At 55.5% G+C, this 13,444-nt stretch overlaps 1 protein-coding gene across 2 annotated transcripts; it reads left to right on the forward strand.

Annotated features, from left to right (window-relative positions):
* The first annotated feature begins 2,565 nt into the window (after positions 1-2,565).
* AQP2 (aquaporin 2) lies at positions 2,566-10,622 on the forward strand. Of its 2 annotated transcripts, none has more exons than XM_023257024.2 (4): positions 2,566-3,050; positions 5,835-5,999; positions 6,405-6,465; positions 7,193-10,622. In XM_023257024.2, exons 1-4 carry the CDS (start codon positions 2,691-2,693, stop codon positions 7,561-7,563), a joined length of 957 nt encoding a protein of 318 aa, XP_023112792.1. In that variant the 5' UTR covers positions 2,566-2,690; the 3' UTR covers positions 7,564-10,622. The 2 variants fall into 2 exon arrangements, with proteins under 2 accessions (XP_023112792.1, XP_023112794.1); XM_023257026.2 differs by having other exon boundaries at positions 6,405-6,485; positions 7,193-7,542.
* Positions 10,623-13,444: the final 2,822 nt, after the last annotated feature.

The raw sequence follows: 13,444 nt of genomic DNA on the forward strand, positions 1-13,444 counted from the left end.
AAGACTTCCTTCATTATATACAAAACAAAAATTGGTAAGAAAGCATTTGGGGGGGCAGTTTCCCTCACTGTGTTTTTTGAAAAATATTTTTTAAAGTTTATTTATCTTTTTGATAGACAGCGCAAGCAGGGGAGGGGTAGGGGGGGACAGAGGATATGAAGTGAGCTCTGAGCTGACAGCAGTGAGCCCAACACAGGGCTCGAACTCACAAACTGCAAGATCATAATCTGAGCCGAAGTCAGATGCTCAATCGACTGAGCTAGCCCGGGACCCCTTCCTTCACTGCTTTTGAAAATTATTTTTAACTGTGGCAAAATACACAGAACATAAACCTTCCCATTCCAACCATCTATAAGTGCCAGATAAGTGGTGTTAATACAGACACATTATTGGGCAAAGCATCACCACAATTCATTTCCAAGAAAGCATTTCTCTAATACTCATTAGTGGTGCATCAGACAGCTGATGGCACCTTGGAGCTCATAAGACACGGAGTGGTGGTCACTGTAGACAAAATGCAGCCCTCCCCTGGGGGAGGTCTGCTGCCCACCAGGAACCACAGCTTGAACCGCCCCCCCCCCCCCGCCCCACCGGCTTTGACAGGAACACCATCCTCCTCCCCAGCTCACAAGGAATGCACTGCACAAGTAGCCCAGTCATGGTTGGCGCCCAGTCTTGGGCCCAGACCAGAACGGGAGCAAGTCTCAGTCTCTCTGGACTTCAGGTTCTAATGTGTAAAGTGAGATCCATAGGCTAGATGACCTCTACGATCCCACTGGGTTCCAACTTTATGACTGTGACTGAATGGCCACACATGCACACACACACACACACACACACACAATACCTACATACATGTACACACGTACATGCATACACACATGCACACATAAATACATACACACACCTACACACGTGTACATATATACACGGATATGCACACGGATATGCATACACACACATATAAACACACACGCGTGTATACCCACACATACACAAATTTGGTTGGGAATTAATGGGTTTACAGAGAGAAATGCACCTCTTCTGCATTTATGGGGAGGGAAGAGATTATCATTTGATTAGATGAGGGGAGGTCCTGCCCAGAATCAAGGGTCGTCAGGCCACTCCTTCTCTCTGTCCCTCAAGATCATAAACACCTCGACCAAAGAGGAGAGACCAGAAGGGGTGCATGGTCCATCTAAGGGGCTCCAGCCTACATCTCCAATCCCTCCCAGACTTCTGTTCCTGGGACTGTGACCTGCCTGGGGACCTTCTGGACGGGAGGTAGAGCAGGGTCTGGAGCCAGTCTTCCTAACAGCACTCTGAGCCTGACCCTGCCTTTGGGTCCCCAGCAGAGGGAGCAGGGCCAAAGGGATTAGGGAAGAGTAGGGGAGAGGGCCCCGGGGACGCCCAGACCTAAAAGTCTCCTAGATCCCAGGCCAGAGCAGCAGTGACGGTGGGAGGTGGCATTGCCCAGATGCTGGGTTGAGTGGGCACCGAAGCCGAAGAGTCGCTTATCGATCATTGCAGCCTCCCTGAGCCCGCACAGCTCACTGCCCACAGAAACGTCCTGCCCGTGTGGCTTGGGTGGCTCTGAGCTCCAGGGGGTGCCTACAACCTGTCACAGCTTCTGGGACCCTGCCATGGGAGTTTTGGGAGACCTGTTCTCCTCCTCAGAGTCTAAATAATGCTCTGAATAATAGCTGATATTCACTGACAGCTTACCGTAGGCCAGGGCAGCTCTGAGCACTTCACATTATTTCACTTAATCCAAACTCCAACCCCGTGTAAGTTTATTACCCCTTGTTCACAGAGGTGGACAAGAAAGGGTAAATCACAGAGATGGGGCAGGATGATGCTGGAATGGAAGCCCAAAGCTTCCTCGGCCAACCCCAGGTTGACCCCAGTCCCCAGGGCCAGGGTCCCAATGCCACTGAAACCACTCCCTGCCTCTAGGCTATGGGAGCTGCTCTTTGGCTGGGGTTCTGGGGAGCAGGTAAAGCTTAATAACTTATGGGTAATTGACTGCAAGAAAGTGAGCACAGAAGAGACAAAACCTTTATGCCTTGGAAGGTTCATGTCACAAGCCAACCAGTTGTTTTCCATCCCCTTCAAGAGGGAATAATTGGAGGGTAACGACAGGAAGGACTTCCCAATCACGAGAAGGGGTAGCACTGACATCCTCTCTCATGGTCAGTTTTGGGAGAGGCGTTGTCCCTGCCTTGACCAACAGTTTGGGTCAGAGGGAGGGGGTTTGGCACAAGCCCCTGAGAGAATCCCCATTCACAGACCCGATGGGGGTAGGGGAGGCCCTGGGGCAGCAGCCCTGGGGTAACCAGGGAACAAACACGGAAAAACCAGGGGACGTCAGTCCTTATCTGGAGCTCATTAATGGGGAACATTATTCAGCTGTGAAGGCCAAGATGGGGTGATAGGCATGTGGGTGGGCAGGGGTGGGGAGTGGGGGCAGGAGGCAGCCACAGCGGAGACAAGGTAATGGCCCAAACTCCACCTCTACCTCACGTGTCCGAATCCAGGATGGAAGAACCCTATAAATGCCCACAGCCCAGCCTCCCCAGAGACCCTGAGGGAGCAAGAGAGTGAGCGAGAGAGGGAAAGCACTCGAGAGAGCACTCCACAAGCTTCCTTCCACTCCGACTGCTGGGCCAGCCCCTGGAAGGCCTCACAGCATGTGGGAACTCCGGTCCATAGCCTTCTCCAGGGCGGTGTTTGCAGAGTTCCTGGCCACACTCCTCTTCGTCTTCTTTGGCCTCGGCTCGGCCCTCAACTGGCCAAAGGCTCTGCCCTCTGTGCTGCAGATCGCCATGGCCTTCGGCCTGGGTATCGGCACCCTGGTGCAGGCTCTGGGCCACGTCAGTGGGGCTCACATCAATCCTGCCGTGACTGTGGCCTGCCTAGTAGGCTGCCACGTCTCCTTTCTCCGAGCTGCCTTCTACGTGGCTGCCCAGCTGCTGGGGGCCGTGGCAGGGGCTGCCCTGCTCCATGAGATTACGCCACCAGACATCCGAGGGGACCTGGCTGTTAATGCAGTGAGTAGCCAGAACTTCACCCCTTCCGTAAGGGGCAGACCCTGGGGAGGCCCTCGTACAGGGTGAGATGGGAGGGACCAGATCTGGGTGAAGGTCTGGGTGGGGGGAGAGAGAGATGGAGGGAGGGAGGGAGAGATGCTGGACCCAGGAACACGGGTGTCATAAGGGAGTCAGGGTGGAAGGAGGAGTAAGTTCAGAGCAGAGGCAGGATACAGGCAGGGTCTGCCGGCACCTTCTGCCCCGAGCCTCACCGAGGAAGAGAGCATCAGGGTTTCTGTTGACTCGATGCCTGCAATACAGTGAGGGCTGGGCTAGAACTCAGCAGAAGACGAGGTCCCAAAGCACTGTGCTTTCTGAACCGGGAGGAACCTCGGAGCGCTAGTCCCAAGGGTTTTCTTGAGGGAAGAAGGACCTGATATTTCTTCGGCAACTACCGTGCGTGAGCTTCACGGCAGGTACTCCTCACAGGCCACATGGTGACACCTCACAACAGCCCTGCAAGGTAGGGATGCGTACATCTGTGGCTTAAAGATGTGGAAACCGAGGTTCAGAAAGGGGGGAGTGCCAGAGCCAGCCTTCAAACCCAGACTGAGCCATCAGCTAAGACTTGTTTAGCAAACAGGGAAACTGAGGCTCAGAGAGGGAAAAGGTGGGCCAAAAGTTTGTCAGCACCAGGGAAAGTACAGAAGTCAAGGGAAGGCTGAAGGGGCAAGGTCTCTCCAGACCCTGGAGAAGGTCCCCAGAGCCCGTGACTAACTGCTGATTACATGAACAGTGGTTATTTGGACACCTTAGGCACTTTGGGAGCTCAGGGGGAAGCCACAATCCCTCCCCCTCCACGTTCCCGCCCTCCGCCTCTCCTAGGTCTGTGCAGCGCCCCGGCATCTGAGGCCACAGGTGGGGGGGGCATAGTCTATGTCCCCTCAATACACTTGTTGCTCCACGCACCCCCCCCCCCATCCCCAGCCAGGGCAGCAAGTGCCTCTTTCGTGCCTCAATCTCTGGCCTTTCTTGGCCTGCTCTATCCCTGGGCCACTGGATAAAAGCTCTGATGTCTCCAAAAGGTCCTCCACAGTCTCCGTGGCCACCGCCTCCTTTGCACAGGTGGCCCCTTCTCATGCAAGGGGAAGAGGTGTCCCAGTTGGGGAATTTCTTTCTTCTTCAAAATGGAAAATATGATGAGGCTGGGGGCTCAGGGATGAGAAAAGGTCTGGGGAGGATCCCCCAAGTCACTGCTCAGCATTAACATCTTGAGGAACTAGGGCGAACCCTGCCTGGCTGGAATGGGGCAGCAGTGGGGCTGGGTCGGCCTCAGGCTAGAGAGCTAGATGACCCCCAAGGCTGTTCCAGGTGTCCTCGGAGGTCACTGGAAAGGCCAGCTAGCCACCAGGAAGACATCACTGATGTGAACCTCTCCTATGCCAGGCCGGATATCACCGACCTCTTGGTATAACGCTGTAAAATGACTTCTGTGATACCTCTACCCCAATTAGTAAGCTGAGGCTCAGCATTCAGTGACTCAAATCACAGAACTAGCTGGTGTCAGCACCTACAAGTGGACACAGAGCTGTCTGACCAAATCCACGTCCACACCTCTCCCTCAGAAAAGCCATTTAACAGTGAGAATGGGGCTGGGGCTCTGCCCTTGTCATTTCCAGTCCTCGTGCAGTCCTCCAGAATCTGTTTTGTTATCCCATTTGACAGAAGGATGAACTGAGGCTGAAGGAAGTAGAGTCCTATGGCAAGTCACAGGCATCCAAAGTATCTGCCTTTGAAGCTCTTTTCGCTGGCCCCCACTAGAGGCTCTAACATTGGACGACACAGGGGGGACTGAGGTTAGACCCTAGAGACCCAAGGGGGCCGGCCCAACGGCTAGGGCCCAGGGGTGGAGGTTCAGGGCCCCGAGAGGGAGCGTGGGAGCTAAGAGCTGTCACAGTGCCAACAGGTGCAGTGCCCAGTGCTCTAAGGCAGGGTGTAGGACAGGATGACGAAACCAAGGGAGAAATCCAGTGCTGGGTGCGGCCCGGTTATGAAATTGCCTCTTTGCTCAGCCCCAAGTCCTCTCATTACCCAAGGCAGGGTCTACTGGGACCGTGGGCTCCCCACATGGGTGTGGAGGCATCATAGCATAGGGCACCAGCGCCCCCACCCCACCCTCCACAGAATGTGCAGGAAACAAATCCACGGGGCAAAACTGAGGTCTGAAACGCAGTGTGAAGCAGGCAAGATCAAGGGGAACAGGCAAGGTTAAAGGAAAGAGTTGTACCCTGGGCTCACGGGGAGAGGGGACGCCCTAGGACCATCCCCAGACCCAAGTCCCAAGACCCTTGCTGGGGGCCCTGTGCAGGAAGAAAGATGACAGACCTCTTGTTACACCAGTATCTTAATGGCCTAGAGAGCAAGGAAGGCCCTTCTGTTACCTGCCCTAAAGCTTCCCACTGCAGTCAAAACCTCTTCCCTGTTGTTCAGGAAACAAATTCGAGACCTCAGCCTCCTTTTCCTCTCACATCAGGCACACGACCACAGTCCCTAAATCCAATGGGTATGGAGTCAGTTTTCTACCTCCAGCCTGGGGACCACAAGCCATCCTGGGATCCGTCCCCCTGCCTTTGGGCCACAGTCCAGGAAAAAGCCATCACTCATTTGGGCTAAGGTGGCTGATAAGCCCAGGTGTTCCAGCCCCAGCCCAGAAGCCTCTCTGGAGCCTCCACTGCAGATGGGCAGGAGGAGGGAGCCAGAGTGGGGAGCCTGCTCAGCGCTCCCTTCCCCCCTCTCTTTCCCCAGCTCAACAACAACACGACAGCTGGCCAGGCCGTTACCGTGGAGCTTTTCCTGACCCTGCAGCTGGTGCTCTGCATCTTTGCTTCCACAGACGAGCGTCGCGGAGACAACCTGGGCACGCCTGCCCTCTCCATCGGTTTTTCTGTGACCCTGGGCCACCTCCTTGGGGTAGGTCATGGCCACTGCTTCCAGCCTCCCTGGAGGGACAGACATATAGACCTTCCCCCAAAGAAGCAGACACACAGACCACTCTGGAGATAGACACACAGAACCCCCCCCCAAAGTGACAGACACAAAGACCCCTCCAGAGGGACTGATACACAGAACTCCCCAGAGGGACGGGCACGTGGCCACATCTCAGAAGCTTTGACTCCCAGACACCCCAAAGGAACAGGTCTCACTCTGGCCTCCAATGAATACAGAGCTCTGTAAATACATGGACTAATTGCCCATCCCGAGGGGGGGGGTTCCCTTTCGACCGAGGCCAAGTACTGCAGAGGGGCGCAAGGACTCCCCGCACCACCCCCATCCTCTCCCTTTCCTTTCTTCTCTGACCCCTGCCTCCCATTGTAGATCTACTACACTGGCTGCTCTATGAATCCCGCCCGCTCCCTGGCTCCTGCTGTTGTCACCGGCAAGTTTGATGACCACTGGGTAATGGCCGAAACCTCCCTCCCTGCCTCCCTTTCCCGAAGAACCCCATCTCAGCAAGGGCTGGAATAGAGTGGGCTCACGGCTCAGTAAACCCTTCCCACGCCTCCCCTCCTCCCCGGGGAGCAGTGGGTTCCTCCCTCCGGTGTGATGCCCAAGACTTAGTTTCCACATCTGCAGGTGAGGATAGCAGCAGTTGTTAACCTCATGGGCTTTTGGGAAGAGTTAAGCGAAGTTACTTAAGTGAGGTGTGAAACAGCTCCGCACAGGGCACCGCAAGCTCCACAAGTGGTCATACTGATACCAGCTACACACGTGTATTTTTATTATTTAGGCTTACCTAGGGCTAGTATGTGCCAGGCCTCGTTCTAGGTGCTTTGCAAATACTAACTGCTCTAGTTTTCACGGCCACCCTAGGAGGTAGGCATTCTTACCATGCATGGAAACTGAGGCACACACAGTCTGCTTGGAATTCGCACCCCGAACCTCCCCCTGAGCCGTCCTCCCCAACAGCTGCTGCCGTCATTACCAAGCCAATCCGCCGGTGACTGCATTAATCGCTCGGGAGACACCCCCCTCAACACACACACCTTTCAACACGAAGTTGGGGTGGGGAGCGCGTCTCGAGGCTGAAGGGAGCGGCGGAGTCGGGGCTCGGCCCCACCGTGCCCACCGTCCCCCGCGCCGACCGTCCTCTCTGCCCGCCCCAGGTCTTCTGGATCGGACCCCTGGTGGGCGCCATCCTGGGCTCCCTGCTCTACAACTACGTCCTGTTCCCGCCTACCAAGAGCCTGGCGGAGCGCCTGGCCGTGCTCAAGGGGCTGGAGCCCGACGCCGACTGGGAGGAGCGCGAGGTGCGGCGGCGGCAGTCGGTGGAGCTGCACTCGCCGCAGAGCCTCCCGCGGGGCAGCAAGGCCTGAGCGCGCCGCCCGCCCGGCCCCGAGGCACCCCCGCCCCCGGCTCGGGGGAGCGCCGAGTGACTGCCTGCGGGCCGCCCGCCCCGCCCCGCCCCTCCTCTCCCCAGGTCCGCAGCCGGCCCCGGTACCGAGCAGCCGCTGCCGGGGCTGCGGGGTGGCGGTGAGCCCGGCAGCCCTTCCCCCCCCCCCCCCCAACGCCTGTCCCCAGGCTGCAGGCAGCGAGCAGTCGACCCTCTGGCCCCTTGCAGGGAGCTGGACGCTTGGGGAGGGAAGGCCGGCAGGCAAAGGGAGGCTGTGGAGAGGCCGACTCGGGTACTGCTGGGGAGGCGGGTCTGGGAATGGCTCGTCAGGTCTTGCTAGTGGGCAAGTGTGAGTGCCTCTCTGTCCCCAAGTGCACGGTTGTGCACGCTCCTGAGTGTGAGCGGCTGTGCCTGTGTTGGTGCAAGTGTACTGGGTGGCAACCTCTCACTCCCCTCTGGACCCCTTCCTCCCCCACCCGCAATAAATCCACTTCTTCTGCAGTCTGATCACCCGCAGGAGCTCTAAGAGAGTGCTCCCCAGGAGAAGGGAAGGGGAAGGTCCAGAGGCCACTGTAAGAGGGCTGAAGGGAGGGGAGGGCCCTGGCTGCCAACCCCTACCCTGCCTCTCGTGGAAAATTCCCCTGGGCTGCAGCGCTGGGCCCCAAGATTTGCCAACATCCACTGCTAGAGACAGAGAAATATCAACCAGAGAATGGCTCCCCTAGAAGTGGCCTCTGGAAAAAGGCAGGGTTGGGTGGCCAAGGATGACCCGAGGGAAGACCTCTTCGGAAAAGGAAGCGGGCGTATGTGTGCGCATGCCTGTATGTGTGTGTACATCCCCCACATGCGTGCATAAGACCCCCGTCTCCAGGGGTCTCCAGCCCCGGAGATTAGCCTGTGGCAGAGAAAACAAAAGCCCTCTGTGGGCCCCTGGCCTTTGTCTTGGGGAGAGGAGATTTGCAACCAGACACTTGGTGAAAGGAGACACTGTTTTGCAAGTGAGCCCTCTCTCCCAGCACGCTTGCTCCTCGATGGCTGGCTGGGCAAGGCATTCAGGCCCCAGACCACAGGCGCCCTCCCCAGGCACTGTTCTTCCTCCCCAGGAACCTCTCTTCTCTTCCCCCCCTTAAGTTTCCACCATAGGACAGTTACTGGGGGGAGAGCAGCCTAGCACTGACAGGACCACGGAAGGGAAATGACCTGTCCAGGCAGAGGTGGGTCTGTGTCTAGAGCCTGGGCTTCTAAATTTCCAGGCCAGTGCAATGGTTCTCAAATGAGATTAACTGGGATTAAGTGAGATGATGCATGTAAAGATGCTGTGTGAACTGTAATTCCTCATACCATTAGCACGCATTATTGAGATTATTTCATTATTTCCGCTTCCTGCGGGGAGAATACGGAAGGGGCCCGATCCTCGGCCTCTTTTACCTTCTTTAGTTGGCGGGCAGTGCCAAGGAAAGCCCTGGGAGCCCAGGCAGAAGGAGGTGGGCTTGGGGCTGGCCCCCTCCCCGTCCAGCCTCTCAACCTCTCCTGACCCTGAGCACCCCCTGCCTGTTCTCCCATTTTCTTCCTTCCACCACTCAGTCCATCCATTCTCTCCCTCCCTCTCCAGCCTGCTGCAAAGCTAACCGAAGAGTCGCATCTTCAGCCCCCTTTTCCATGCACTGTTGCCTCCATGCTTTCAAGGCTTTTATCTGTGTCTGTCCCACAGGGCACCAAGCACCCACTGTGCACCAGAGTCTCCAGCCCCTTCCTGACCTCCACTCCCTTCTGAGATGGACTGGGTATGAGGAACATCTGTGTGACTGTGACCACATCCTCATCTATGCTTTTCTTTCTCTTTTCCTCGACCAAAGCTCCCTTTGGGGTCACAAAAAGGCTGCCCTGGGCCACAGGTGCTATGAAGATGATTGTTCCAAACCCCAGACAGCTGGTGACAGCCACCTGGCTCACTACTCACTACCAGGGGAGGGGTTATATCAGAGACTAAAGAGCTAACCTCCAGGGCTGTACTCGTGGTAGCTGAGTGTCCTTGCTCTGGACATTCAAAGGCAGTAAGGCACTGAGCTGTGAGCCAAGCCTGAACGTGTCTCGGGCACCTCATCCCCACTCTACCTCACTCCAGCAGATCCCCCCGGAAGTTGCCAAGAATTTCTCTCTATGTCTATTCCACTTCCTGGATTGCACCTCCCCTAGAGCCAGACGTGACATCCCCACAAATTCCTGTCCTGATTGCTCAGATCGGGGTCACTAAGGTCAGACGTCGAAGCAGGACTCAAAGTGATGAGGATGGAGGGGACCCGATGCCAATTGACCATCTCCTGTGTCCCAACCAGTGTGTTGGGTGTTTTATATGCACTGGCTCATCTATTCCTCTTAAAACTTCAGGTGGGTTAGAGAAGGACAATGACTTCCAGCTACGCGGGCTTTTAACATTTCCGGCACAATCCCTATCATCTCCTGTGATTATCTCCCAACCCTGTGAGACAGGCAGAACAAATATCGTTCTTCCCATTCTATAGATTAAGGAACTGCATTTCAGAGACTGGTCTAAAGTCACACAGCTGAATGTAGTGGAGCCAAGGCTTGAACTCAGGCCTTCTTATTCAAAAGCCCATGGTCTGTCCCTGCAGAACTCACAGGAGACCAGGTCTGGTCTGAGGCAAGTCCTGGCTCCCTCTTGGGAGCCCCTGAGCCTGTCCAAGCCCAGCCCTCTGTCTTGTGATGGACACGATCTCTTGGGGACGGCCACAGCAGGGTAGGGAGTAAGGGACAAAGAACACCAGGCTGGTTTCTGCCCTTGAAAAGCTCCCAGGCCGGAGGAGGATGGAAGTCAGACACACTCAGAACCAGACAGAGGCAGGGCACCATGGAGGCAGGTGGCTAGGCTTCCAGGTCCTCGAGCTGGGGACAGAGAGGGCTTTGAGCTAAAGGGAAAAGGTGGCTGACCACCAGGTCCCAGAAGCACCCATTCCCACATCCTCACTTTGTGCCTGCAAAATGTTGCCTTGACGTTGTCTTGTATCTTTAAGCTGTGATTCTGTATATATGCAGTGCCTCCCAGGCAAGACTGTAAGCCCTTTGGGAGCAGGGCTCCTTCCGGCTCTTGGATGGTATTCTCCTATCTATCTTCCTTCCTCTGTCTTGTCTGGCACAGTGCACTGTAAATAGTAAGCACTCAATAAATGCTCATTTGCCAATAAGTGCTATTTCTTCCACAACTTAGAAATGGTCAATATCGTCCAAAGTGCCAGAAGACAGACTGGCGTCTCTCACGTGTCATGAGCTCCCCAGAGCTGCTGTTAGGTATGGTCCAGAAGGAATTTCAATGCTGAATAAGCAACTCAACTGAGGTAGCCTGTGGTGGCAAATTCCCACAGCCAACCTGGCCAAAATGGGCACCCTGGGCTTTGTGACCCAGGTGGCACCATGGAGAGAGCACCGAGATACGGGCAAACTGTGTGTCCTTCAGAGAGAGCAAAGAACGGTCCCTTTTGGTCCCCTCGTGCTGGCTGTAGCATCGTGTGGGAAAGTCAGGACAGGGAGCTCCATGGTCTGGGACAACACCTAATACTCAGCATGTCCGAAACTGACCTGCTCTGCTCCCCAGACCTGCCCCTCTCACCGTCCTCCCCATCTCAACGGATACATCTCTGTCTTTGAGCTGCACAGGCCAAAAAGCTCCAGTCACCTTGGCTCCTTGTTCTCATATGCCACACGGGCTCTATCAGGGGATCCAGTCAGTGCTGCCTTTTTGAGGGATCCAGAATCCCATCACTTGCCTTCAGTACCTCCACTCAGGTCCAGGGCACTGTCACCTCTCCCTGGATAGGAGCCTACCTGCTTTTATTCCTGTCCCTCTGGTCTCTTCTCAACACAACAGCAAAGGAGTTGCTGTTAAAAAAAAAAAAAAAAAAGTTAAAAAACTTTGTCAGACCACCTGGGTGGCTCAGTCAGCTAGGCATCCGACTTCAGCTCAGGTCATGATCTCACAGTTTGTGAGTTCGAGCCCCACATGGGACTCTGCACTGACGATGCAAAGCCTGCTTCAGGTCCTTTGTCTCCCTCCCTCTCTCTCTGCCCCTCCCCTGCTCCCTCTCTCTCTCTTAGAAATAAACATTAAAAAAAAAACAAAAAACACACACACTTTGTCAGACCATACCAGTCCTCAGCTCAGTGACTTCTTCCTTCTCTCCAGTGAAGCCTACAGGCCTTTTGGTGGTGCACAGGTCTGCCCCCCTCCGCCACCTCTGTCTTCACCTCCTTATGCTCTTCCGATGTTCTCTCTGCTCCAGTAACCCTGGCTGTTCCCTCCGCCTGGAATGTTCTTCTCCCAGATATATGCCTGGATCTCCCCCTCTCCTCTTTCAAGTGCTTGCTCAGATGTCAGCCTCTCAATAAGACCTACACTGACACCCCACTGAAAATTTCAAGAAACCTTCACTCCCTGCCCAGCCCCCTTACCATATTCTTTGCTTCCATAGCACTTACCAGATTCTATCACACTATCTAATTTACATGTGTCCATTGTTTATCTGTCTCCTTTCACTAGAATGTTCGCTCCCGCAGGCAGTCAGGTAGTCTGCTAGCTCATGGCTATACCCCCAGTGCTTAGAACAGTGCCTGCTAAACAGCGACTGCTCAATAAGCCCTTGTGGAATGAATGAATGATTCTTCTCAACGCTGGGGAGTGGGTGGGGCCCCAGGGGCATATCTGCTGCCAGTTACCCTACCATTTCTACCTGTTCCAGGGAATACAGGGGTCCCTATATCAGGAGAGGAGGGAAGGGGGCTCTCCCTGAGAGATTCTAACTCTCCCTGCCGCACACGGGGAGATCTATTTCCCAGCCCAGAGAGGTCGCGGAAAGCATCCCTCTGGGGCTGGCAAGGCAGGGCCCAAGTTCTCAGGGCAAAGACAATTCCAGGACCTAGTAGCTATAGTAGTTTCTCGTGACAACCTTGGAACAGAGCAACCCTGATGTTTGGAGAGAGATGGACGGACCTCAGGCACAGGCCTTGGAAATGTGACCAGTTGTGCCCTCTGAGGCCTGGGGTGGGGGGTGGGGGGTCATCAGGGTCATTTTTCCAGTCTGGGACAGGCCTGCCCTCAGCCCCAAACCCAGGTGAAAATCCAGGGCACAGCTGCTATGCTCTTCCAGGGGCAGGGCTCCAGGACCCATGGCAGAAAGGACAGACAGACCTCTGCCTTCAGAGGAGAGAAGTGGAGGAGGAGCTGCTCTGGGAGGAAACACGGAACTGAGGAGGAACAATAGCGGGGTTTCTTTGGTCCCTGTTTTCTTTGGCCTCTTAGCTGCCACGGGGCCCAGAGCCCGCTCCTCCGGGTCTTTGGCTTTCCTCCGGGCCCCTCCCCCTCGTCCCCGCTGGACAGACTACCAGAAGGGTACCTGTTTTCTCCTTCTGCTGCACCCTCTGCATAGCTCCACACGGAGCCCTCGGGGGACTTGGAAAATTATAGTCACATACACACACAACATGAGGAAACTCTACTGAGCCTTACTCGGTACCGGGCACTGGGCTGAGTGCTTCCCAAGGACGCCTGGTAGTAGCAGATGGTGGAGTCTTTAGTGGAACTCCTCTCCAGGGATCCTGGGGGTGGGCCCTTGCCCCTCCTCCAAACCCTGGAGGGCCCTCCAGCCTCATTCCCTACGTGCCTAACCCGAGACTGGGAAGGGGGAGGGGTGAGAGGGCCGGTGGAGAGCAGCTGGGAGCTCAGGGAGAAGGGAGAAGGACAGGAGGAGGGGGGTGGGAGCTGGAAGAAAGTGTCACCCAGTCCAGGGGTGGGAGGGCTGGAAAAGACCACACGTAATAGAGATGGGCATGGAAATTGAGGTAGAGACAGAAACAAAGAAAGTCACAAATTAAAAGGCAAAGGAAAATGAAACAGAAGAGATAGAAACAGAGGTGAAGAGAGACTGAGCCAGAGCCTAAGGCTAAGACTGTAAAAGGAAAGAAGGGGGAAAGAAGGAAAATTGGAAGGAGAAAGAGAGAGAGAGCCTAAGAGGCA

This window comes from Felis catus, chromosome B4 (genome assembly GCF_018350175.1).
Source record: "Felis catus isolate Fca126 chromosome B4, F.catus_Fca126_mat1.0, whole genome shotgun sequence".
NCBI lineage: Eukaryota > Metazoa > Chordata > Mammalia > Carnivora > Felidae > Felis > Felis catus.

Bases quoted from the DNA above. Each gene is read 5' to 3' on its own strand.
- AQP2 (XM_023257024.2), top strand. From the start codon at position 2,691: ATGTGGGAACTCCGGTCCATAGCCTTCTCCAGGGCGGTGTTTGCAGAG. The intron at 3,051-5,834 runs GTGAGTAGCCAG...CTCTTTCCCCAG, and splicing joins GGGACCTGGCTGTTAATGCA to CTCAACAACAACACGACAGC. The intron at 6,000-6,404 runs GTAGGTCATGGC...CTCCCATTGTAG, and splicing joins CCCTGGGCCACCTCCTTGGG to ATCTACTACACTGGCTGCTC.